Genomic DNA, 27,730 nt, shown 5'->3' on the forward strand with positions numbered 1-27,730 from the left:
ATATCTATGTGTATTGCCTACAGCAAAGGTCTTCATATGAGCACCGATTTAAGCTTCAATTTGATAAGTTAACTTTGGTTTGGAACCCACAATTTTTTGGTAACCCAGATAACCAACACACACTTTAAGAGACCATCAGACTTTCTATAGCGCATTAAAATGACACCCAAGATCCAAATTTGTAAGACTGTGGACAAAGCTCAGAAAATTATAATACCTGAATATTGCAAATACAATGGAAATCGAAATACTGCTTTGATCTCAGTGATAGTAAAAAAAAAGAAGAAGCCATTTCTCCAGCAGATGGCACTCCAAAATCACATCTTAGAAGCAGGAGTTTGAAACACTTCTACAGCAGGAGATGGCGCTATTAATTGTTTATAAGGTCCTGACATTAACATGGGCTAGAGTCAGAGGCTAATCAAAAAACAATGAGTGTTTTTATTCTCTGTAGCACAGATTAGTTTCCTGTACCGACCAGCAGCTGGTACAAGCAAGTAAAACGCATTGTTTAAACAGCCCACAGTGTACCCAACAAGTTGACTTTTTTTGTCACACTGGAATCATTGCGCAATAATACCCTGAAATTATGCACCACTTTTCATTTCTCCTTTTCCCATCATAGAACTGCATGCCAAAGCTGACCATTCGGGCACTGGGACAAGAGGAGTATGAGCCAGCACAACAACTTTCAATATGTTTTTTTTTTTTTTTTTTTAGTTGATTGCCACATAGAGGTCAGCCCACTAGTGTGGTGCAATGATAATATATGTAAATGGCCTACTATGCTCCAGCCAGACAGAACAAGCTTTAACCAGCCTGTGCCTGATCGAGCTTGGTTACCTCCAAACTTCACACATGTTTGAGAATAAATTCCAGCACCGCTCTACCAGAGAACCTCATTTGTGTGGACAGTGAGGCCCTGCAGGCAGCTGGGTTCATGTAGGGTGGGAAAATGAATGACACGACGAGGATTTTCATAGTACTACATCTATTTTTAATGACATCAGAGTGACGCAAACTTTATACAGTGTGGCCTACTTTCTATGATAAGGGCACTGGTGGACCCTACAGTGAAGACACGGCTGATGTTTAAAAAGAGCTTTTCTCACTTTATGAAAAAAAAAAATCAGCCTTCAGCTGTGGTATGGGATTAGATCCATTTTTCAATATCTGAGGCTTCGCTGTAAATTGTACCTGACACTTTTTCCTGCAGAGGTCACATACCTACTTGGAGGTTTGTTGATTTGCACTTACATTTTCCTATTGGGCATTAAAAATAGCAGTCTATCATACTTACTTATTTGTTTGCATATTTATTACAACTGTCAAACTCACAAGGGTGGACAACTATGTGCATGAACTATATGTAAATGATAAACCACTACAGTTAAAGCATATCCCAATGTTAATATGTCTTACCTTATACATAATATAAACTGGACTTCAGATAGGTTTGCCTAGTCTATTACATTCCCAAAAAGCAGGATGACCTGTTTGTATCTAGAAATGTGCGCCTCCTGTCCTCCTGAGGGTCAGGCACTCTGTGACAGGACGGAGGGCAAAGCAAATGGCGTGCATGACTCCACACATAGATAATAGGCTTTGAAATCTTGTTTGTTAATAACAAAGGCTCGGATATAGGCCAACTGTCTGAGGTGTAAGGCTGACCCAAGGACACTGGCGCCATTGGCACACTGGCAGAACAGGTGAAATAACATATTTTCGACATGGAAAATATGCAAAAAGAAAAAAAACTTTTCTTTAACATGAATAGCTTTGACATTACACTGTAAGTTGTGTGTAGTCAGTTCCCCTTGTACTGCATCATGACATGCACTATATGATTACACGTACGCTTCTTATAAGCAGCGTGCAACTCTGAAACAACCCGACTGGTAATGGATTTTCTTGCAGTTTGCGCAATTTCACTGACTAACTGACGTGCATCTCAGTCCGACTTGGACTTTAAAAATAGATATTACTTCGCACCTCGGACTACTTTGACATCATCATAATAACAATGATAATAATAAAAAGCGAGTCTTACATGTTTCTAAGAAACATAAAGAATGAGAGGTAGATAGTGTTGCTGGGTAAACATTCAAAACGCCCTTCGAAATATCCTCTCAGAATGACTTTACTGGGCTGTGTACTGTCTCCGCTACACACCAAATCCAGTATTTTTCCATCAAGTAGCGCGCTGGACCACGTGACCACAGAGGAGGGAAAAAAAACGCTGTCATGTTTGCGTCCTCCATTGACAGCGGTGCACTGAATATATGGCGCTCAAATAGGAAAATACAAGACAGCGTTTCTGCATTTATCGTCCCGGCTGCTGCTGACACTATATATAAATATATATATACATACATATATACACATAATGTCCCCCGTTCACTTTGGTAGCGTTACCCATTCGTGGAAACAAATTCTGCTCCAGGTCGTTTTTCTAACCCCGTGCGTTCATGATCATGTAACCACGCCCACTCGTGGCTGGTGGAAAATTACCAGCTTACAAGCAACAGGCAAAATGAATGGTAGTTGCGGTTTATCACATCATTCAAACCAACAGGCTACCTGCATGAACTAGGCACACTGCTTTCTGGCTATATTTGGCTTCAAAATAGCAAAACCTCCACAGAGACACTTAAATGGATAACAAACATCAAACGCCATTACTTTTGCTCCGCGTGCGGCACGCTCGCGCTCCAGTTATTTCTAGTAATTGCTCGAATAATTGAAATGTTTATGTTAAAACTCCGTTTTGACACGAAAGTCAGGTCGAGAAGTTATTCGCCATTCTGTAAAACGGAGTCGTGTAGAAGTCCATTCTGCAAGGGAGTCTGCCCTCTTTTTCTCTCCGGGCGGAGTAGTCGCGTGGGCGCTTGTGCGAATTGAAATAAACTGACAGGTCGATCCTTCAATGGGACGCCAAGTAGGAAGTCTTCGCCAGAGACAAGGCCAATCACAGCGCGGCCTGGGCGTAACCTAAGTCCAAACTTTACGCGGCGCCATCGGCTGAAAACTAAACCGAGATGGAATCTCCCAGTCTGAACCGGTTTCAACCGGTTGCGAGTTAGTTGCTTGAGAGGAGAGAAGAGAGGAGGCGCAGGCACACAACCTCTATACCACCCTGCTGGAAAATTATTAGAGTAAAGAATAAATTAGTGAATCAAGGTTTACTTAGTTTCGTAAAATGTATCGGAGTGAGAGATTGTTAGGTCTACCGTGATAGTAGTTTTGGAATCCACATCAGTGGTTCTTACCAGCCAGACATCATTCACTACTGGAGCTGGAGATAGTCAACGCTGCAGAGATAGGAAATCTTTTCTAATCATCAGATACTCTGAAGTACTTTTAGTACCCAGTAGCTTTTTTTTTTTGGCAAACGCCACTCTTTTCAGTCAGAGCCTCGGATATTAGGTAGGTAACTGGGGTGAAGTACGAACCTGCCATGCTGTGATTAACGTGTCTTGGCTTTACCCTTTATAGAGAATAAAATGCATTTTGGTGTGCACATTAACCTGTGTTATCTTGTAATTTGCCTTGAAGCTCATGTAACGACATGCTAATTCAGAATGCAATGGCATCAGTGGGGATAACCAAATAGCCATCGACCGTCCGCTAGCTAGCATTTGCCACTTAAGAATAAGCTAACGCTGGCTGTCAGAGAAAGTGTTGTAACTTTACCGAACTAAACGCATAACCAGGCTACCTCTTTTGACGTTACGTGCGACGCTGCAGACGAGCACCAAACGGCGTGAGATTAAATCCGCGCCTCTCCCACCGAGGCAGCATCACTCGTGTACGTGATGCGAGCGGATGTCGAGTTGATGTTGCTAGGTGCTAAACGGCGTCAGTATTAACTTTACCGTACTGTACCGGAAAATGGCACATAACCGTTTCTAGTCTTTGGAGTAGAGTCGCAGCAAGAAGCGCCAACTTCTCTAAACAGCGGTGACGACACAGCGAGTAAAATTTATGTATGAGCGCCCTCCGTCCCTGGTATCCTCGGTGGGAGTGGTTGGAGTGAGCAGTGAGGGAGCACACGTGTGGGGTGAATCCTTGTGGCTGGTTAATGTGTGCGGGACGCGCTCGTGCTCTCTCTCTCTCTCCCTCTTTTTTTTTTTTTAAATTAGCGGGTGGTGCTACTAGGTCGACATGGTTGTAAGATGCGTTTGTTGTTATTTTTAACTGTTGCTGCCAGTCATTCGCGGTGTGCTCGGTGTTTTACAGACGTAAACAACGTGACGTCGGATAGTATATGCGGCACGTGGCTCATTTAATGATACTAATGCAGTTGTAGAAATGAGTGCTTGGTTAGTGAAACAACGCAGGCACCGTGGACGGATTAAAAGCCTGCTTGTAACTGTGTCTGAGTCAGCTGTTAAGTTGTTTGTTTAAAGCAAAAGCGCGGTGTCATTGACTTCGGGTTTCTGAATAGTGCACTAATCTGTTTACAGATCAATACTGGTCTATGTTTTTTGAAAGATAACGTGGCGCTGTAACTCTCTTTCTCTAATAAAAGGTTTGGAATTATACTGAGATTGATATTGAGCTAATTTGGCTTTTGTTGCTCGAGTCCCTGGGCTCCTGGTGTAAACCAGAGCACTATGTCCAGCATTTTCATCCAGTTTGAAGTTTCCTAAACTGAGTCCAGCAAAGGAACCAGGAGCTTTCCTGTACTTTTTGAACATGACAGGCATGTGACACCATGAGCCTAATATCTTAAAATGACAGCTCAGTGGTTGGTCTAGCAGATGTTTGTTACATGGTCAGCTGTTAGGAATGGTTTCTAAACACACAGTTCACATGACTTTGTTTGTTAAATGCGTTCTGTGCACTCATGACCCCCGCCCCCCTGTCCTTGTTGCAGAGCTCTATGCCAGCAGTTATGACAATGTTAGCAGACCATGCAGCACAGCAGCTGCTGGACTTCAACCAGAAACTGGATATCAATCTGCTGGATAATGTGGTGAACTGTCTGTATCATGGGGTAGGACCACAGGTATGTTATCCTTTTCTCTCTCTCTCTCTCTCTCTCTCTCTCTATCTCTACACCATATCTGAAAGAAGCTGCTTGTAAATTTCTTCTTTTAGGTTCCACTTTACATTCACCTGCGAGTAACACATTGCCTTTTTGTAAGACAGACAATGTTGACTTTACTGTTGCATTTTCTTTGCAATTCTTTTCATATCACCTCAGTGTTAATTCTAAAGTGTTATCCTCATCGATTTACAGCAAAGAATGGCACAAGAAGTGTTGACACACTTAAAAGAGCACCCAGATGCCTGGACGAGAGTGGACACCATCCTTGAGTTCTCCCAGAACATGAACACCAAAGTAAGCTAACTCTTACCTGCAAAATGCTGCTGAAAGGAAACTTACCTGTACTTTGAGGAAGAAGTATTTTTAGCCAGCACGCAAAACAACATAAAAGCTTCACCCTACCTCACAGTGGTTAGCCTATACCATGCTTTCATTTATATAAAAGATACTTTGTAGTGGATCTTTTTGTTGGAAGCAGCTTTATGCACTTGCAGTGTTTGTCTCATGCCCTAACTGCTGAGCTATGCAGGACCCCTGTCCTCCTGAATTCTGTTGGATCTGAACCTAGCAGACAAACAATAGAGGCTTCCTGACATCTTACTGTTGTATTATTAAAACGTACTTCTCTAAATACAACTATCGTAAAACTCCATGCATGCCAATCCTGTTTGTGTGGTAATATAAAGGGTTATGAAAGATGGTTAAAGTAACTTTCCACACGCATCCTGCTAATAATTAACATTTACATAGATGTAAAGTGTATTTGGCATTTCTGCTTATGTGGATGTATGTTTTTTGATTTAAGAAAACAGAATGAATCTTGGTAACTATTTAAAGATTTGGGTCTTGTGTGTTTTCTAGGACATCTGTTTGCAAGTGTATGTTGTGCTGCTTCTGCATGGTGGTACTGCTAGTTAAACAACCAGTTGTGAATGGTAAAAGTTTGACTTTGTAACCATTCAGATGTCAAAGATTTACAGATGAATTGTGCCGTTAAAGCCAGTACATATCCATAATCAAAGAGTAATATGTACATGGTATGAATTAATTGAAGTGCAAATCATACACAACTTCCTCAAAGTAATGTTGATACTTGTTTTTCATTTGTATTTTATTTATTTTTGCTTGCTTGTAAGACTGCTTTTAATACTGACATTCAGTACTAATCTGAGTCCTTGATCTATCAATATCACTTTAAAATTCATAAATTTGCCAAATAAATAGGGATAATTGAGGAAACAAGGTAAACACCTCTCGAATCCTGCATTCTGTCTTCAGTGATAAGTTTGAAAAATGCCCAGTTTCAAAGCACTTTGGGTGTCTGCCTTTTTTGTTTGTTTGTTTGTTTTTTTTAATTAACTACAGTAGCTATATTTGAAATTGTCATGATTTCAAGTTGTGACTTTTTGATATTAATCACAATGTTCCATTATGTTTATGGCTTGTAATAGGAAGAGAAGGGGTGTGTCATCCTGTGCATCATGACACAGCTAGGCTTTGACGGCAGGCCTCCACAAGGTCTACCCTTTTTAAATTCCCTTTGACTGAATTCTGTTCATCCGTTTTTATTGCATCTGTTTCATTGGACAGAGGGTGGGTGCAGGCTGCAGTCAGTAGGATCCATCGTAAAGAGACACTTTAAAAGATTTAATTTCAACTGTAGGGATCATGGCACTGTTCCCACCTCGCTCTCATGCTTTTCTTTTTTTCTTGTTTTTTTTTAAACAGTACAGCTGAGTTCTCTAGTCATGGCCTCTTCTTAAGATGCACTTCTGTGAGCTGAAATGTTGCAAGGCATTTGGCAGTTTCCTACTTGTAATTTCTCTCTTCTTACCTTGCGCGGTGGTTTGTGTAGTCCGGTAATTAAAGGTGAAATAAAACACGGCAGAATTTAATGCAGCGCTCCAGGTGACACCTGCGAGTGGTGTACAGTCAGCTTGTTATAAGGAGCTTTCACCTTTAATCTTCCAGCATCCATTGTCTGTAGCACACTGTTAATCTTGCTTTATTAACATCCTGTAATACAAGTCATTTCTTAATACTATTGTTTTTCTTCTCTTTTTTTTTTCTCATGGTCTCAAGTGATGATCCCTACAGTTGAAACAGTCAGTTGAAGTAACATCAGATCATAAACTAACCTGGATTAACAAATTATATTTTTATTTCTTTATGCTTCACAAGTAAGTGATTTAAATTAGTGTAATCTGTGGTGGTCCTGCTGTTCTTTATGACACACCAGGTAAAGTTGAGTTTACGTTAGAAATGAAGCATCGTAAAGAAAATGGACTAGAGTTTAGGGTTGGGTATCGATAACGTGATACTGTTGTTATTTTTTATTTTTTTATTTATTTACTTATTTTAGCAAGGTTGGTGTTTTACTTCCTTAAATTCTGGTTATTATAAAGAAACGACCTTTAAAGGCAAAAACACCTAAACAGACAAGGTTTTGTGATTTGTCAATGGGGATCTGTGTCTGTGGCTTTAGCTTTTTGTGAACAAGCTGCCTCTGGGAAAATTTAAAAAAAAAAAAAAAAATTCAGATGTTGAAAATACTGCAATTTTAAAGGGCGTTCAGTCCAAAAAAAGCTCTGCTTTAAAATAAGGGAAAAAAATGTACATCTCTGTTGGAGGGCCACATGTTGCTTCAGGCATCAGTGAAATTTGATCCATGAGATACAGTTTGAAAAATGCCACTGAGTTTGATGGATTGTCAGTCTGAAGAAGGAGTTACAATGTTATAAGGTAGTTCTGGCAAGTTATTGCATGAGCTGTAATTATATTTTTCATAGGAACAGAGACAAACCTTTGGTATTACAAAAAGTGTAAAATAAATGTGTGTTTGTATATATTTGGTATCTGCAGCATTTTCAGCTAAAACTGCTTTGTTGGTTGGGTTTTGTTCCTTTTTTCTTTTTTAATTGCAGGAACTGGAGAAAAAAAAACAGATTGACTTCATACAAGTAATGACAGAGTTGTGAACCTGAGAAAATGGCATGCCTTTAGTGAAAGAGTGGTTATGTAGAATTGTGAGCAACCTAGACAGTCACTGTGTTTACACAGACTGTTAGTATGGAGGAGTTATCAAGGTTTGATGGTTGTTAATGTTGGCATTGTTGTGACACTTTTAACAAAGTATATATATCCATAAATTCTTCCTCAGTATGTATGAGCTTATATTGAACCTCTGTTTTATTTCACTGTAGCGATTGGCTGATATGATCCATTTTCCGATGTGTCAGTATCCTTTGATAAATGAAAATGTAAAAACTAAAAGACAATGAGGTGAGAGAAACACCCTTCAAACATGTTAAGAGTGATGTTGCATAGTTTGCCCACCAGTGGGTGCTCTGCAGCCTCCCTGTTGGCAAACACAACAACCAGCTGATCTGAGCAGAAAATAAAGTTGATTTTTGTATTTTGTGTGTCTGAGGTGGGGGAAAAAGGACTATTGGCCAATCTCCAAAAGTTGAATCTGTTCATCTGGACGTAGCGCTACGTCCAGATGAACAGATTCAACTTTTGGAGATTTACTTTCCTGGATGATTGAGAATGCATCAAGACTATTGGCCAATATCTAATTTTTTTGGTGAGGCTCTAACTAAAATGTTGCTCTTGCTAGTTGGCAGCAGAAACGCTGGTTGTATTTTTAGGATATTCGGACCTATCAACCCCAGAGCGGGTTTTCCTCCCTGAAAAGAACAGCAGTCAGAAAGGTAAAATGAGTTCTGCAGTGGAAACCTGCACAGTTGTCCAGCTGCCCCAGAACATCCCACAGACTCCTGTGGTGGGTACTTGTATGATGCATGCTCCACCTTTAATGTAGACTGAAGCACAGTGGGCTCAGAATTTGCTTTAAGGGGTCTTAAAGCACAATCAGTTTAAGGGACAAAAGAAACCTGTAGCAATTATGCACTTGAACAAATTGTCCTTTAAAAACAGTTCTCGATGCCCAACCCTACAAGGTCCATGTAGCCTAGAGAGAAGCATATAAACCTTGTTATGTCTTCTAGGCCATTTGACTCCCTTTTGAAGCAATCTGTGACAAAGCTGGTTAATGGGTTGCCTTCTTTCTTTCTTTCTTTCTTTCTTTCTTTCTTTCTTTTCTTTTTTTTTTTTCTTTTTTGTGTCTGGTGTGATGCTGAGAATAACAGCAGGGCTTCTGCAGTGTTCCAGCATAATGCTGCTTGTACAAATATTAAAAAAAAAAAAAAAAACTACAGTTGAAAGTGTTGCACACTACAAAATCTGCATGAAATGTGGTTCAGTGCAATCTAGTTTAGAAATGCAAGTTATTACAGACTGGTCCACTTCATACTGTTTTTGGATTAAAGGTGGGCACTTCTTATTGTTGAATGCTGTCATAACAGCTTTGTCCTAATGCTGCTTCTTCCTTGCGTGTTACAGTACTATGCTCTCCAAATTCTGGAAACGGTTATCAAAACCAGATGGAAGATTCTTCCCAGGAATCAGTGTGAAGGTAAAAGTTTCTTTTGTGGAAAAATTCCCGAAACATTTATTCCCATGGTGTTAGTGTGTTTCGTTTTTGTTTAGTTTTTTTCTTTGTAAATGTGATGTGCGGTTGCCATGTTGAGGAGTATTCCCCCACTAAGCATGCTGGTTTGTTTTCTGCTCGACTGGCTCGAACTGGCTGCTCAGAAAGGTTGGATTCTGCATTTGAGCAGTCGTTTTAGAGAGGAAACAAGGAAAACACCCCAGCACTATTTTGTTTTTAATGCTTTGTGAGGGAAATTTTTTGAGAGGAAACAAAGTAGATAAGTTGTTACTGCTGTCTAGCCTTACATTATTCTGATGGGATATGTTGTTGTTTCTAAAATCAATAACAGATTGTGTGTGTTGCTTTGAGCCAGTTTTTCCACATTGTACCCATGGAGGAATGAGGGATGGGTTAATGGAGTGCGGTAATTGCTGTCAGTTATATTTTCAAAATGTTTATTGATAATTTTAAACGTTACATGAAGTTGTTGACAAGGTAAATATGCGTATGAACCTATATAAAGTGTTGCAGTGATATCAGTATATGGATACGATTGGTTCTTAATGTTCAGCCTTTAATTATTGCCTAATTGCCAATTTGACTCATCAGCATTAGCACATAGCAGAGGTCTCAACACAGTGGAACAGAATTTATTTAGAAAAAAATTTCAGATTAAAAAGTAGTGGTAATGAAATAAATTTGATAATCATGTGCAAATCAGATGATTCTGCCTCCCTCCATTCTTCTATAATTTTGCTCAAAATTAATTTTTTCATTGACCTAAGACTTACCTGCTTCTGACCGTAGATGCCTGAATTTTGTTCAAGTGGCAAACCCAGTGCAGGGCGACTGGCAAGTATGTCTTTTCCCCCCTTGTGTCAGAGTATTGCCTTGTTTTCGGCTCCTCTCACCACACCAAAACACACATTTTCGTAGTCAGCTGCAGTCTACAGAGAAATGCGAGGGAGCTGAAAACGCATTTTAAAGATGCTCTGCTCACTTTGACAATCTTGAATGTCTGTGAAAACACGTGGGGGAAAATGGAACTTCCACTGAACCTACCAAAGGGTTTTGTCCTGTAGGAGTTCAGTGGCAGTTGCAGCTCACGTCCACGTGTTTATAAACTGGCTTTGCAACAGTGTGTGTATATGGAGAACCACACCTTTTTTTTTTCTACAGTACAAATGTGGGATATGATTGGCAGATTCAGCTAGTTATGAGCCCGCAGATTGTGTTAGGGTTACTGACTAATGTGCTCCAGGCAACTCGTCATGTCAGGATGTGCTGATGAACACATTTTTATTGGTGCATGCTAACGGACATCTTCTGATATTCTCTGTGTATTTGCCAGGTATAAAAAAGTATGTTGTTGGGCTCATTATCAAGACTTCATCTGATGCATCAAGTGTAGAGGTGAGTAAACGTTATATTTTATAAATAGGTTGTATTGTTGGGGTAATAGTACGAGATGGAACAAAAAAAATGTTCCTACTTTGTTGCATCACCTCTTCCGTTAAAAACACCCTGTAAGAGTTGGAGAATTTGGTTTCCCATTCTCGTGACTGGATTTCAAATAGTCAGTAGTTCAGGACTGCCTGTGTCACATCTTTGTTTCCATAACACCCCAGATGTTTTGAGTGGGTCACAGGTCTGGGATGTGCCCATGTGTCCACGAGCAATTTCACATTTTGATTCAGATCACAGGACAGTTTTCCACTTTCCATCAGTCTGTCTTAAATGAGCTCAGGCCCAGAGAAGAGCTTTTTGTGTTTAAACATAAACAGGCTTTCTGTTTATGTTTAATATGGCTAATATTTTCTGTTTAATATGGCTCTTTTATTATTTGCAGTTCAGCAAAGGGTTTAAGTGATTAAAGTTGACATTTTACACAACCTCCCTGTGGTTTAAGGAAAAGTCAGACATATTAGAAGAATCACATTAAAAACACAAAGCTAGAGCACAGTTTTGGTGTCAGGGTAACAATTTATAACCTCGTCGATGTTAAAAGTTTTATGCACAAACAGCCTCTTGTTCCCTCTCTCGTTATTTGTGTCCGTGTTTTATTGCAACAGTACTTTAAACAGGCAGGTTAGTAGGGCAGCCATGACTTAAGCTGCTAAGAGTGCTGTGTAATTCAGAACAACTATGGTGACTTCAGCAGCTTTTCTCACTGTTTCAGCCATTGTGAACACGCAAGCAGTTAAAAGGCTGGAGATGTTAAATGTTTTAAACTTAAACTGACAGCAAGCTTTTCTGGTGTTCATCTGGAGAATGCATTTTTTTTTTCTTAGAAGTACAGAGATTGATACGTGAAAATATGACATGCTGGCCCAGCTTTAAGGTTTTAAAGTTCAATGAGGCTTGATTTTTCTTGGTGGTTGTATTGCTGTTATAAAAACAGCAAGAAAGGGGGGTAAATTGAAAGGCAACTGCAGGGAAAATGTAAAATTTTGTTTTAGATTTGATTAATGGAAAGGATTTGTGCTTTGTAAATGTTCCTTAAATGATTTTAAATGTGAAGTCAGAAGAGCCAGACGGTGAACACTGTTAAATACTTGTTTGCTTTAACAAGAGGTTAGCTGAGGAGAAGAAGACAACATAAAAATGAAGGAGTGCAGATGCCACCTACAAGAAAATGATGTCTAGTTAGTATTTAACTGCCTGCTGAGCAAGCAACTTTCCAGCCATGTTTCAGGTGTTTGCATCATTTTCAAGTATGTAACTCTACAAAACATGATATATTTATGAAGTTTATTAAGGTTATTAAACCAACCAGATACACCAGACTGGAGGTTTTGTGAGGGGATTTTCCAAAAGAGCACTCAAAAAGAATAATTTCGGTGAGCTTTAAAAACCATAACTCTCCATTATAGAAATGACTATTTGTGTCTGGCTTACTTTACTGCAGGCTATAATTGTAGGATAAATTCAATTCTTGGTGTTTACTTTCAAATACACATGACCAGCCTTGACATTTCTGTTACAAACACCTGCGACTTTATCTCGTGGGTGAAACCCAGCCTGTACTATTTTTATATAAAATGTCAAACATCAACATGTTCATGCATTTTCTCTTGTTATACCTTACCTTTTCATGATGTGTTTAAAGGATATGGTTGTGTAACTGAAACGTGTTCCTTGACTTATTTCTTTTTTTCTTTTTAGAAAGAGAAGGTGTACATTGGCAAGCTGAACATGATCCTTGTTCAGGTAAGAGTTGCTTGGGTTAATTTTTGGACCTACTCAGTCCTTTGTGGGTGATATTTTCTCTTCATTTTGCATTGTTACTGTTAGTTTACTGCATGAAAAATGTGGCCTGTCTATTGTGTGTGTGCGTGCGCTTAGATGTGTCTGAGCTGCACGTGGTAAATGTTTTCTATTTGCAAAACAATATCAGAGAATCCAAGAATTGTTAAAACAAAGGATTTGATTGTGCACTTTCAGCCACGGGTTTTGTTTTCATCTCACACCTGTTAAATACCTAACTATATTAAACATATAGTGTTGGTTACACTGTAAATAATAAAGTGTGCGTTACTTTTCTTTTAAGTCTATCAGTATTATCTTTACAGAGCCTCAGTAACACAGAGAAACACTTCATTGTGTTTATAACTGTGATGTTTTCCTAACCCTCAGTGTTCATGTGGGTGAATAGTGGAGAGGGATAAAGAAAGTGTCAGCAAACAGTTTCCAAGAAGCTATTCACTCTGACAGCAGTAGCGTACATCAGAGCAAAGATTCACTTGTAGCTAGCTACGTGCGTTTTACTCATTGCCTGGAGAATGGTAGAGCCACTGAGTCACACAGTACTATGATATGTACTATACAGCCTGATTCAGAGCAGTATATACAGTAAAGATACCACAGCAAATGTCATAATTTTCACTGGAGACCATGTTACAGGTCCATGAGCAAAGTGGTTCTTGCTACCAAAGACACAGTGGTTTGTTAATGTCTAATAAACAAGTGGGTGTGTATTATTGACTATTATCAACTCCTAAATGGTAAAATTCTGGGTGTCGTCATGCGAAGCAGTAAATCTAAAAACGCTGGGTTTGAAGCTTATGTTGTTGCCTCAGTGCTTCTCTTTTGCAGTGGTGCTTTTTAACCTGAAGATGTCACTCTTAATTGGAAGATCTGGCTCAAAAACCATCAGTGTTATTAAAAAGGGACATCGGTACTACTTGAATGTCTCAGCCGAGGCAAACGATGCTTAGAAAGTGACTGTGACCTTGTGATATCATCTCGAAGAGTGTGGCAGAAAAATTGATGTATGTGTCTGTATGGAAACATACAAATTAGTTAAAAACCGTCAAAGTGGAAATCATCATGGAGCTGTTGACGGCAGTATCCTTAATTCAGCAAGGCACTGAAATCTGTAAATGCAGAGTTGTAGAAATATCAGGACCATGAGACCAACAACTTAGACCTCAGTGCTTCTGAATGTGCAATGTGACATTTTTACCATGTTTGTGCGTTTGATGTATCTGTGTGAGCGAGGGAGCGAGAGGCAGAGATTGGTTCACTGACTTCACAAGTGACTTTGCATTAATGCCAGTGAGAATGAGTCATCGCTTACATCATTTGAGCAAACGTTGTTTTGGCCTTGAGGGGCCGAAGAGCCCAGATTCCACGTTCATTCAGGAGGCTGGTTAAAATGGTTATGTTCAATCTGGACAATAAAGTATGGAGTTTAACAAAAACAGCTTTGTCTTCACTATGGGATGCTCGTAAAAGGAAGAAATGTGTTTGACTTGAGACTGATGGGGGAGTTGCAGTTTGATCTCAGTTTTTTCTTCAGATTCCACATAGTGTGTGCCATCTCTCACTAACATGTCTGTGTCCACTACGTCTGCAGATCCTGAAGCAGGAGTGGCCCAAGCACTGGCCCACCTTCATCAGTGACATTGTGGGGGCGAGTCGTACCAGCGAGAGCCTCTGTCAAAACAACATGGTCATTCTGAAGCTGCTCAGTGAGGAGGTGTTTGACTTCTCTAGTGGCCAAATGACCCAGGTCAAGGCCAAGCACCTAAAAGACAGGTCAGTTTTGAGAGCATGGATGCCAACATACCTTAGCATAGGAAAGCTGTTCTATAAAAGGTTCACACCGAAATCAATCAAATCAAGTGTGAAACCCCGCCCCAGATCAAACGTATTGATTTTTGGAATTAATATTCCTCATATCTAAACATCCAGGTTGATTGTTTAGCACAATTAACTGTTGTTGATGTTTCATAGCTTCATGTTTTATTATTTCCTGATCCAAAGAATCCAATATGTTCACTGGGCCTGAAGTCATTTTGTCATTTTAGATTTTAGATGGGGGTTTTTTTTCTTTCTCTCCAGATGACTAAAAAAGGTCGTCCTGACTGACTGTTTGGAACTACATTCAATGACAAATGAGGCTTATTATGTTTAGACTTGGTGCAGTTGAATTTACCAAGTCTAGTATAACTAAACAAGCTGTAAACCACTGAATTTGACTAAACACTTTATACACTGCTACCCAGGAATACCGTGTCACACGATACACACAAACTCAGAGAGGACAAAGGGAAACGACATTGATAGAATATTAAAACCATCTTTTATTTCCTTCCTTTATATGCACTCACATTATTTTAATGCCATCTTAAAGCCTTTAATGTATTTTCTCAAAACTTCCCTGTTCTGCTGTCACAAGACATCAGAGTGTAGCCATTTTCTTACATGGCCTGGTGCCCTGAGTTTTTCTGGAAGTTACCCAACATCACCCAGTGCTTTTACTATTGGCCAGTAGGGCATCGTGTGTGGTACCTCCTACACAGTCTGTCTAGGCAGCACCCTCCACTAAACTACAGTGTTTTTCCAGTGGTGCAACTGTGTCTGAAGCAGACCATTTCCCATTGTGTGCTACATGTGAGGAAGGACAAATGTGAGAAATATTAACTAGACTCTCCTGAACTGGCCCAAAGTTCATGTGTGAAAACTGCTGCATGAGACGGGTGGAGTGTAACACCGGAGAGAGGGGGAGAAGAGAGGACAGTGTTACTTGAGTAGGTGGCAACTTGTTAGCTGCTGTCAGTGCAGCAAAACCTTCTAAACGGTGTTAGTTTGAAACCAAACATGAACAGACATAAAGTGATCAAAAGAAATGAACCACGGTTATTTACATTGTTTCAGGGCACAGGTTGTACATGAAACTTTGAGATTTGTCTTTCATTATCAGTGTCAGATGCTGTTTAACATGTTGTTTTCTTTCAGCATGTGCAATGAATTCTCCCAGATATTCCAGCTGTGTCAGTTTGTTATGGTATGCATTCATCTTTTTCTTTGTATCATACACACTCTTTATCGTCCGTTACACCAGTGTTTGCTCTTCAGCTGATATTTGTTTTGCTGTGTGCACTTCAGGAGAATTCCCAGAATGCCCCCCTGGTCCATGCCACCCTGGAGACACTTCTGCGTTTTCTCAACTGGATTCCTCTGGGATACATCTTTGAAACCAAACTGATCAGCACATTGGTGTATAAGGTGTGGACGCAAAGACGCACACAGCACACAAAGATGCAGATTTGTGTGATTATTTAGAAATATTCGAAGATGTGCATACAAATCAATTGATAATGGATTTTTAATATATATTTCTTATTTTAAACAGTTCTTGAATGTGCCGATGTTTCGCAACGTGACGTTGAAGTGCCTGACAGAGATTGCGGGTGTGAGCGTCAGCCAGTACGAGGAGCAGTTTGTTACCCTCTTCACCTTGACCATGTGTCAGCTCAAACAGGTGGGTTACTCAGTGACATCTGACAAAGCTACACTGACACGTTGCTCGGTTTGAGACGCTCAGAAGAATTTTAACTCTAATCTGTTCAGATGCTGCCTCTGAACACCAACATTCGGCTGGCCTACGCCAATGGGAAAGACGACGAGCAAAACTTCATCCAGAACCTCAGTCTGTTCCTGTGCACTTTTCTTAAAGAGCACGGGCAACTCATTGAGAAGAGGCTCAACCTCAGAGAGACATTAATGGAAGTAAGGGAAGCACGATATTCTGTATTTTGTTGTTGCCCTACACAGGCTGCACAGGAGAAGATTAAGGTAATAATTAGCTAACATGTTCACGTTACGTTACAACTCCCCTGGTTCTCCTTCAGGCCCTCCACTACATGCTGCTGGTGTCAGAGGTGGAAGAGACCGAGATCTTCAAAATCTGCCTGGAGTATTGGAATCACTTGGCCGCTGAGCTCTACAGAGAGAGTCCCTTTTCCACATCCACGTCCCCTCTGCTTTCTGGCAACCAGCACTTTGACGTGCCTCCACGGAGACAGCTCTATCTACCCGTTCTCTCCAAGGTACTGCATAGAACAAGATGGTATTTATTCATACCACATACATGATCGCATAGCCCCATGATTGAAGTTGAGTTTATAAATGCAGACTCTTCTTTAAGGAGCATGTCTTACGTTTATAGTGACTCAGAGGTTGCTGAACTGTTTCCAGTTTGTGGAACCTGACGCGTCTCAGCTCACAGTCATACTAGAAAGACTTGGCTCGGGCCGGCAACAGGTGGCTGCTTCAGAGCTGCCAAAAGAGATGCTGGTTACAGTGTTACTAAAAATCAGCAGCTACTAAAGTAATACAAACATTTTTTTTGTACTTAATGATATTTTACATTCCGTATCGGTGTGTGAAATGTGACTATAACCAGGAGACAAACCACTTGTATCATCCTTTTACATTTATGAGAACACAAGCTAAGCTATATTTGCCTGTGTGTGTGAAAGGCAGGTGTTTTGATGTGTGTACTTGCTGACAGGTTTTTTTTATCTGGTGTAACAGGTGCGTCTGCTGATGGTAAGTCGGATGGCCAAGCCAGAGGAGGTCCTGGTGGTGGAGAATGATCAGGGGGAGGTGGTCAGGGAGTTCATGAAGGACACAGATTCCATCAATCTCTACAAGAATATGAGGGAGACTCTTGGTATGACTTAATGAGAGCTTCTAAAGTTTTATATCCTTAAGCTTGATTTATAGTACTGTGTTAAATCTGCAGCATAATCTACGCCGCAACAGTTGTTGAGTTTGCTTGCTAGTGCTGGTTTCTTGTTTTTATAGCTGGAATAGTCTGTGTATAGGCTCGGTTGCTTCTGATTTTTTTTTTTTCTTTTCTTTCTTGCATTTCGATGTAGCAGTGGTATGACACTATTAGCTTGAAGTGAATGTGATCGTCTCAGTTTACCCTCGTGATAGCAGACCAGTGCAACTCAGTAGCGCACAACTACAAATGCAAACGACGACACTACTGCGACATAGGCTCTGCGGGGATTCAACACAGGACTGTAAATCAAGCTTTAAACTCTTTTTTTTCTAGGCCACTTGTTTTAAGAAGCAGTGTTTAACTGATCGTAACCACATGAAGTCATATTTTTGAATAGCTCTTAATGCATCCATCCAGTGGCTTCATCATTATTAAGCAGCTGGATTTGTATTTACTGATCAGACACATCCTCCAACAGGTTAGGCGAGTTGTTCTCAGCACCACTGTAATATTTAAATATTGTAGGAGAATCGGGCGGCACTGTGGCTCAGTGGTTAGCACTGCCGGCTGGCTGGGGCCTTTCTGTGCGTCTGCGTGGATTTCCTCCGGGTGCTCTGGTTTTCCCCCACAGATCCAAAGAAATGCAGGTTAGATCGATTGGAAACTCGTAGACTGGCAAAAGGATAAGCTGTTTAAATAATGGATGGATGTAGGGAAAGCTTTAGCTTTGACTATAGCACTGACTGACTATAAATTTACATTTGACTGAATTGGCTTGATCAGTGTCACTCATCACACAGGCGTCAGTGTTTTTTAGGGAAAATTCATTCTGCCATTTCTTCTCATATATGTTTGTTTCTTTTTTTGTTGTTTTTATCTCTCTCTCTCTCTGTTTTGGTTCTGAACTGTCTCTGTAGTTTTAACTTTTAATTTAGCGGAAACTGTACTGTACTCTGATACACATTTGCTCTACTGTCCTGCAGTGTACCTGACTCACTTGGATTATGCGGACACAGAACGCATAATGACAGAGAAGCTTCACAACCAGGTAAATGGTACTGAATGGTCCTGGAAGAACCTCAACACACTGTGCTGGGCCATTGGATCCATCAGTGGGGCTATGCATGAGGAGGATGAGAAGAGGTTCCTCGTTACTGTCATTAAGGTATTGATGTGTCTGTGTATTTAGGTTTAGGTGACAGCGGTCACTCACTCATTCTTTTGCCTCATATTAATTATTGTCTCACCCATAAAGTTTAACATTAAGCCTAAGTGAATCCTGTGGTGTTTGTTTCAGGATCTGCTGGGTCTCTGTGAGCAGAAGCGAGGAAAAGACAACAAGGCCATCATCGCCTCTAACATCATGTACATTGTTGGCCAGTACCCTCGTTTTCTTAGAGCCCACTGGAAGTTCCTGAAAACTGTTGTGAACAAGCTCTTTGAGTTCATGCACGGTGAGCTGGAGTATTTTTATTTGTTGAACTCCTCTCTGCATCTATTTTAGATAGATGGATACAGATCTAAAGCATTTTTATTTTTCTGTCCTGCCCTCACAGAGACCCATGATGGAGTTCAGGACATGGCGTGCGACACCTTCATTAAGATTGCCCAGAAGTGTCGGCGCCACTTTATCCAGGTGCAGGTGGGAGAGGTGATGCCCTTCATCGATGAGATCCTCAACAACATTAACACGATCATCTGTGACCTTCAGCCTCAGCAGGTCATTAAGTGTTCTTACCCACAGAAATCCATCAGAGAGAGGCACAGCTGTCTCTTATTTGCCCAGTCAAGTGTCTGTGCTGACTGTTTTGTGTGTTTGTGTGTGTACGTACAGGTGCACACGTTTTATGAGGCAGTAGGGTACATGATCGGTGCACAGACCGACCAGGCTGTTCAGGAGCACCTGATAGAGAAATATATGCTGCTGCCCAATCAAGTGTGGGACAGCATCATCCAGCAGGCCACCAAGGTAAGACGGTGTATCACCATTTATTCACATTTCAGAGACACACGAGCTGTTTGTTAATTGCTCTTCTGCTCCTCTTCTGTCCATCAGAACGTGGACATCTTGAAGGACCCAGAAACCGTCAAACAGCTGGGCAGCATTCTTAAGACCAACGTCAGGGCCTGCAAGGCAGTGGGACACCCCTTTGTTATCCAGCTGGGAAGGATTTACCTTGACATGCTCAATGTGTACAAGTGCCTCAGCGAGAACATCTCTGCTGCCATTCAGACAAACGGTAAGAGCCGCACATTTGTTTTCATCGTGCAGCAGACTGTCACAGTTGCATGGTGGTCACTGCAGACAAATGGTTGTAAACATGCTAACATACTGTCAGAGCAGTGAGGTTATAGCTGCTCTCTAAGCAGCACACAAACTGATTTTCAGAGGTTTATACCGTTTATTTTGCTTTCATAGTGTTCATCACACACCAATCAGGGTTAGGTTAATGTGGTAGATGAGATGAATATCAGCCACTGTTTCAGATAATTGACATCTTATTTGCTGATACCAGTCATCGAGAAGAATAGGGGCCAGTGTTTAGCTGATAAATGGGTGCAGCGCTAGTATAATACTTAATGATCTGTAATTATATCATACTTCTTCATTCCAGCCATTTTTCTAGCAGACTTCTGTTCTCTACCAAACTAAGTGGGCTCTTAGTCAGCTACAAAGTCTTTTCTCTCTTTTTTTTTTGCATTACAGTAATTCAGGTAATTCCACGTGTCAGATATGTGTTATGTAACGTGGGATGGGTTTTATTGGCACAATAAGCTGAGATTTGAGAGTTGTGCAGTGCACATTAAGTTTAGCGAGAGCTACACATTTAGACCCAGCTGCTATGTGTGATACTATTTTTGGTTTTTTTTCCCATCCTCATTAAGAAGTCGCATGTTCTGCTAATGTCTGTGTTGCAGGTGAGATGGTGACAAAGCAGCCACTGATCCGGAGTATGAGAACAGTGAAACGGGAGACTCTGAAGCTGATCTCAGGCTGGGTCAGCCGATCAAACGACCCACAGATGGTGAGAAAGGCACTCACATATGTCACTGCTGAAGGAGGCAAACCCAGTTGGGGCTTTGTATTGACAAAGAATGAATGAAGAAAGCTGCTGTACTAAAAATGCTGATGATATCAGAAGTGATATATTTACACTCTCGTGTCGTCATGAGTTACTCCTACTGTAGCAGCCAGTGTAACAGCTGACTGTGGAACAGCTTTCGAACAATCCAGTTGGTATTTTTAGACCAGACACAAAGATTTTCTCCCCCTGCAGCAGACTTTTCTGCCCCCCTCTGTGTTTGTATCTGCAAAACCCTTTAATATTCACAGTTTCTCAGTGTACTGTAGGGCTGGTCACCTTTCAAAGTTTTATTTAAGCATGTCTGTTCAGGTTTTTGTGCGTCTCAAAGCTTTCTTTGCTGATGCCTCCTGTTGTTCTTGTTGTTGTTTCAGGTTGGTGAGAACTTCGTTCCCCCCCTGCTGGACGCCGTCCTCATTGACTACCAACGCAATGTCCCTGCCGCCCGTGAGCCTGAAGTCCTCAGCACCATGGCAACTATTGTCAACAAGCTGGGGGGGCACATCACCAGCGAGATACCGCAGATCTTTGATGCCGTCTTTGAGTGCACTCTAAACATGATCAACAAGGTACGACCCAGTGAGCCGCTGTCATATGTGGATATTTGTTTTTAAATCTTTCCTGCACACGTGACGGAGACAGCAGTCTTTGTCTTTCTGTTTATCAAGTGGTGGGGCTGTCTGCTCAACTGTTGGTAGTTATCAGCAGCTCTTTTATTACAGAGTAGTGAGTAAACACCTCAGTTATCAAATCAGCAGGTTTCATTTGCATTGGGATAAGCAATCTACCATGTGGCCTTCACTGCAGTGTGTAAATCACAGGACTGATTATTACATTCATGCACATCATCATTGTTGATAGAAAACTAAAAATCTATTTATCTGCAGCACTGCATTGGTTTTAGTCACTATCTGACAGAGTTTCAGTTAAGTGCTTGTATTCTGCAGAAAAAAAAATGAAAATCTTCAATTCAGTTGGCTTCAGCCGTTGTTCACTCTGACCTGAGCCTCTGTTTCCACTCCAAAATACAACTGGGACCCATCAGGTGCCTCTCACAAACCAAAAACCTGCAGCAGTGTGAGGCCAGATTATGTAGGATTATGATATAACTTGGCTTGTAGATTTAAATTTTTTTTATTCATTATCTGTTTGTGTGTTTGTACCAGAACTTTGAGGAGTATCCAGAGCACAGGACCCACTTCTTCTATCTGCTCCAAGCAGTAAACTCTCACTGCTTCCCCGCATTCCTCGCCATCCCTCCAGCCCAGTTCAAACTAGTGCTGGACTCCATCATCTGGGCCTTTAAGCACACCATGAGGAATGTGGCTGACACTGGTAAGGGCACAGAGATGAGTACACTAAGATGTTTATGCTCTTGATGACCAACAACATCTTAAATACTGATAATGGGAAAACCCACTGTGGGCCAGGATCCACAGGCAGAAACTTGACATGAGCGTGCACTGCAATCCTTTTCACACTGAAACATGTCCAGACGTGCATCAGAACAGCGACATCACTGTGCAACCGGCTTTTAACAATAAGCTGCTGTGGTCTTTGAAGGATGTGCAACTATAATTTTGTGTTGTTTTGTGTCTTCTCGCTGCTCAGGTCTGCAGATTCTGTACACCTTGCTGCAGAATGTGGCCCAGGAGGAGGCAGCCGCTCAAAGTTTTTACCAGACGTATTTCTGCGATATCCTGCAGCACATTTTCTCAGTGGTCACTGACACATCACACACTGCTGGTGAGCTCACACAACCAATGCCGTTCAGTTGTTTAAATCTGCAGTTGTCCAAATGATATTTATACTTTAAAAAACTGTTGGCGTCTGCTAGGGCTGTTCGATATAACGATATATATCGGATGACGATATAAAAACATCTATCGTTTCATTTTACGCTATCGTTTGTTTCGTGGTGTCGCAAAATAAACTGTTTACGGCAATATTTTTTCATCGTTTTGATGGTCACTGTAGTGGCTATATTAATTTCTTAAAGTTCTCTCTTTCTCTTATATTTAATATAACCACACTACGGACGGACAAGCGCACGACAACGTTGCGGTTAGCAACAACGACGGTAACACCATCGCGTGTCCACTTGTTTATGTTCCACATAAACCCTTCACAATAAAGCTCAAGATCCTGTTGAGACTTTTCAAAATAAACTCAATCACGTGAAAGAGCAGATTATTTACGGATGAGAAGCAAAACAAGAGCCGCCAGGTGCTAAAAAATAAACCTTAGACTCAAATGTTAGAACAGGCTTTTCCCCGCAGCACGCTGTGTAATAAATACTCACAAAGAAAACGGCGGCCGTTACAACCTATGTCTAAAAATGTATAGTTTCATGCATCTGTTAAAATACTCAACTCCAGCTACATGACACGCAGCTGGAAACACTTCCCGCAAGTCGAGCTGCCCGAGATTCACATAATTTACAGAAAATGTTACATTTTTGTGATTTATATCGTTATCGGGACGATAGAATTCTTATATCAGGATATGAGATTTTGGTCATATCGCACAGCCCTAGCGTCTGCTGTGCAGGTCAGATGAACATGTTTATGTTAAAATCATTGGCTTAGATCACAGTAAGGCTGTAGGAGTTCAGTACATCCTTTTAAAGGTGCTAGTTTGAAAAATGGAAGTGACTTCTTGCTTAAAAGAGCACACATTACTGAGTACTGATTTATTTAGGAGCTGATTGTAGCGTTGAATCTTCCTGGTGATGGGATCAAAAACATTTAAAAAAAGACACATTCATGATCTGAACTGGATTAAAGTCACTAAACCAGGCCAGGTAATATTAACACCTCCCCCAGAGAACTAAATCAATTTGAATGTGGCTTTACAAAGATGAGGGAATTGGGGAAAGAAGATGGATTCATTTTCTGTGGCAAACGTGTGTGTGTGTGTGTGTGTGTGTGTGTTCTGCAGGCCTGACAATGCACGCGTCCATCCTGGCCTACATGTTCAACCTGGTGGAGGAGGGGAAGATCACTGCAGCGCTGAACCCCGCCAGCCCCACCAACAACCAGGTGTTCATCCAGGAATATGTGGCCAACCTGCTTAAGACTGCCTTCCCCCACCTACAGGAGTGAGTGTCAACACTACACATATAATCTCTGATGGAGTGAGTCTGTTTTTCAGTCAATGCTTACTTGTGTGCATGTGTGTGTTTTGTCTGTCAGTGCTCAGGTGAAGGTGTTTGTGACAGGGCTGTTCAGCTTAAACCAGGACATTCCTGCCTTCAAGGAGCATCTGAGGGACTTCCTCGTCCAGATAAAGGTAAGCTCGTCAGGCTGTAGCAACTTCGATTGGAGGTGTATTAAGTAGTCCTTTCAGTGTTGAGGAGGTACACAAAGTGTATCTCGGTTGTGTATTTGAGCTGAAGCACATGGAGCCTGTCCCTCTATGGAAGCTTTGTCTCTCCTTATCACTGACTACATAACTAACTGCTTAGCTGTTGTTTCCACAAATAATACTTTCCTGCCACTTCATGGTCAGGCGGCCATGACTATATGGAAGATTTGTGGGTGCTGTTGGAAACACTCAATGTTGTGTGATGTGTCCTGATTGGTCTGATTATTATTTTTATTATTTATATAAATATTTTTTGTTTATTTTTGTGCACTGAAGTTGACATTTAGGCGGTAATTATGATGTCAGTAAATCAAATTACTATTAAAACAATTGCTGAGGTCAAGCATGTTGTTTTATTGTTTGTTTGTTTTTTGTCCAAGAGGGTGAAATGAAATGAAAGGGAATATCAGAATGACGGGCATCCCAAGAAGCCCAACCAATCAGCCGATCAGATCTTTTGTTTGTGAGCAGCAGCCAATCAGAAGAAAGTTATCTCAAAGAGAGGGAAAGTGAGCTGAAAGGCTCATGCAAAGCTCTAAGAATATAAAAATGTAGAAATGCTGGAAATGAGCCTAATACATGCTTTTAAATGACTTTTTATTAAAAAGCATGTGCATGCTAACCCTGTTAGAAATAAAAGTCCATCATTTGGAACAGTGAGTTCAATTGCTAGCACCCTCAGTGAGTATTTGATACCTCACTCTTGTCCAAATGGGGTTTAGCAGTGTTGCAGTTAATTGAGCAGTCTAACAGTAAAAATGAGGATCTCGGTTGCTGTGGTAGAAAAAGCAGCATTCAAACCTTGTAGCTAACAGCAGCTTTCTGTGGTTGTGTCGCTGTTCAGGAGTTTGCAGGTGAGGACACCTCGGATCTTTTCCTGGAGGAGAGGGAGGCATCACTCCGACAGGCCCAGGAGGAGAAACACAAGATCCAGATGTCGGTGCCCGGCATCCTGAATCCTCACGAGATCCCAGAGGAGATGTGTGACTGAGCGCCTGCTCAGTCTAACTGTACAGTACTCGAAACTTAACCCTAACCACAGCAAACACAACAAAACCCAAGAGAGGCACTTGAGTGTGGTGGGAGGCCGTGGGCCATCCCATTGGATGTTTGTTGACCAAAATAATGCCAATACTCTGTAAATGATTACCGCATCACCCTGTGGTCCTTTTTACATGATCTGCGTTTTCTATGGAGACTTTTTGTGTAATAACTTTCCAAAACTGTTAATCTAGCTTACGTTCTGTTGGTCTCTGGCCCTTCTCAGACCTGCATGATGAAGTTATAACGATTAGGACAAGTTAACCATGTTGTTTTGGATCGGTTTCCGTCACTTCCCTCTTTCTGTTTCCCAGTTCTTCCCTCTTTCCCATCTCTTTGTTTATATATAGATCTATTCTACACCCAGTGTGGGCAGGGGTGGGCGGGGGTGTTGTGAAAATCGGCCCATGTGTTGAGTTGGCATAGAAGCTTCTAGACCTGTGGTGTGACAGAAAGTGGTCTTTTAGAGGCGCACGCACCGCTTGTTTGGTGCCCCACGGCATTGTGGGAGAATGTGAATCTAATGGAAAATGAATGAAGGCTGAGAGACGCTGCTCGTGCAGCAGCATCTTGTTGCTCATGACTTTCTGCTTCACCCAAAAAACTGAGCTGCTGCTGCCAGCGTGAGGTTTTTTTTCAGGGAAAGCAAAAGCGAATATGTGCATATCATCCCAATTGTATAGCATCTTTAATACCATGGGAACATTTTTTTTTTTTTCCTCTTATTCTGTTATTTCTTTTTGTTGTGGGTGTGTGCGCGTGTGTGCTGTCGCCTAGTCGACATCAGCGTTTTGTTTTCCTCTAAGAGGATTGTTGCTCATTTGTGAGCCTTCATTAATGGGATGTTTTAAGGAAGTGGCGGAGGTATTTATGGGCTCTTTGGTTGGTTGCATCTTTATAACAACTCCTGTTTAACTCAGATGGCTTTGGAGATTTTGAATTGTACTAATTTAGATTGTTTACCATGCAGTAGTGCTTCAAGACACTACCTTTAGAGCAAAATGAGAAATAAACCTGGGTTTACATTTAATTTTGTATTTTTGCATTTTTCATTTGTAACTGTTTGAGTTTTGTCCAAATAAAGGCTTTTTTTTTTTTTTTTTTTCTGTCCAGAGAGTAAATGAATTGCCAATGAGTTTAATTAGGACGAATGTATAAATCCAAATAAGCATCCAATCTCTAATGGCAGATTTCCCTTCTCAAGGTGTTACATTTGTTGTGAACTTTTTGAACTGATTAAAGGTGAGAATTTTATAATCCTGCCTTCGCTCAGATCTCTTCATTCCACAGCAGAGACTCAAGTTTTATATGAGCTGATATGGTTTGTGTGTCTGAACACTTCAGTGTTGGCCTTGATCAAAACAGGGTAAGAATGCAGTCTTTATCATGTTACAATACAGCAGACTTTTTCTGATGAATTTTAAGTCATTGCTGCTGTAGCTGACTAAACTCTAACCTAACATTGTCTCATACAGCCTTTGTTAGTGAGAGCTTTACTCACTAGCTTTTTCTTGTGTCAACAGTTGAACAATGGCACTGACGTTGTGCCGAGTTCAGCTGTGAGCTTGATTGAGTCATCAACTCTGAGAACTCGTGTTTACTTGTCCAACCCCATCTCCTACAGCGCAGGCTGCTTTCGCTTTCACTTACTATAAAAGACGATTTGCCACATGGCGGCTGGAGTAGAAGACATCTTGTGTCAGATTTGTTGTGTGAAACTAAAGCCAACCTAAGCAGGTTTGTTGCGCTTTGACCCGATGTACTGTTAACGCTGGAAAATGATTTCTGACCACATGGTCGTTAAGCGTAGTGACTATTTATCCCATCTCCTGTTAGATCGCATACATCTACGTGTGAAGAGAAGTGTGGTTTGAAAAGTTTTCAAAACACAAATCCTAAAAAGAAAGCTCAGTGATGACGGATGGCATCCATCACGCAGGCAACGCGGCATCCGACCGTTTCCGCCCGGGCATCTTTAGCCAAGGTTGCTGCTGTGTAAATGGACTCCTCCACTAATCCCTGTTAACATACTGGTATTAGATTAAAGGTTATGCTGATGCTGTGCCACTGAAAGTTGAAACGCTCGTCTTACGCAATCCCAACAATCTTGTCAGCTCTGATGTAACCAGAGAGGGAGATGGAATTCTAATTTCACTCAACTTTTCATTTCCTTATGTCCCAGAGCCAGGCTTCAGAGGAATCTGCAGCAGTAACATTTTAGTTCTGCAAGTCTTGGCAGACTGAGCATCTCTGTCAGTTTGGTGTGTTACCAGTTCGTGTTTGCTTTGATGCTCTCGTATCCAACCATCTCTCTATCTCTTTTGGACCATAATTCAGTCCGGTTGTAACAGGACTCCCCCACCCCCCCTTCCTGACCCAGATCCACATCCTCAGCCATTCTTGGCATCTGCTGTTGAGGAGAAGATAGAACAGCTGGGGTAGCGCCCGCCCACAGGGGGAGGAAAAAAAAATGCCCACATCACCTCCTCTATGCTTTATGCCCCGTTAAGCCCTGCTCTCGGTCTGTGTTGTGAGCAGCCAGGGTTATTAATACCCCTGTGAGTAAGTCTTACAGGAAGAGCCAGGTTAGCACGCCCATTGGTCAGTGCCTCTCATGCAGAGAGGAGCGGCGTGACCCCGAACCCAGTGGCACATACCAGCCCTCTGCTGGG

The 27,730-nt window shown here is 41.3% G+C and overlaps 1 protein-coding gene across 4 annotated transcripts; it reads left to right on the forward strand.

The window, feature by feature from the left end:
* The first annotated feature begins 1,014 nt into the window (after window positions 1-1,014).
* On the forward strand, window positions 1,015-26,320 carry xpo1b (exportin 1 (CRM1 homolog, yeast) b). Of its 4 annotated transcripts, none has more exons than XM_031741102.2 (25): window positions 1,015-3,426; window positions 4,880-5,011; window positions 5,246-5,347; window positions 9,458-9,530; window positions 10,900-10,961; window positions 12,714-12,758; window positions 14,407-14,588; window positions 15,792-15,840; window positions 15,942-16,061; window positions 16,189-16,317; window positions 16,407-16,565; window positions 16,688-16,885; window positions 17,373-17,511; window positions 18,552-18,733; window positions 18,866-19,022; window positions 19,125-19,288; window positions 19,403-19,537; window positions 19,625-19,808; window positions 20,488-20,594; window positions 21,026-21,220; window positions 21,818-21,986; window positions 22,263-22,397; window positions 23,592-23,751; window positions 23,846-23,942; window positions 24,862-26,320. In XM_031741102.2, the coding sequence occupies exons 2-25, from the start codon at window positions 4,886-4,888 to the stop codon at window positions 25,006-25,008; spliced, it is 3,216 nt and encodes a 1,071-aa protein (XP_031596962.1). In that variant the 5' UTR covers window positions 1,015-3,426; window positions 4,880-4,885; the 3' UTR covers window positions 25,009-26,320. The 4 variants fall into 4 exon arrangements, with proteins under 4 accessions (XP_031596962.1, XP_039477414.1, XP_039477415.1 ...); XM_039621480.1 differs by lacking the exon at window positions 1,015-3,426 and adding an exon at window positions 4,130-4,705 and having other exon boundaries at window positions 24,862-25,008; XM_039621481.1 differs by lacking the exon at window positions 1,015-3,426 and adding an exon at window positions 10,356-10,404 and having other exon boundaries at window positions 4,973-5,011.
* Window positions 26,321-27,730: the final 1,410 nt, after the last annotated feature.

Source organism: Oreochromis aureus, linkage group 13, assembly GCF_013358895.1.
Source record: "Oreochromis aureus strain Israel breed Guangdong linkage group 13, ZZ_aureus, whole genome shotgun sequence".
Lineage (NCBI taxonomy): Eukaryota > Metazoa > Chordata > Actinopteri > Cichliformes > Cichlidae > Oreochromis > Oreochromis aureus.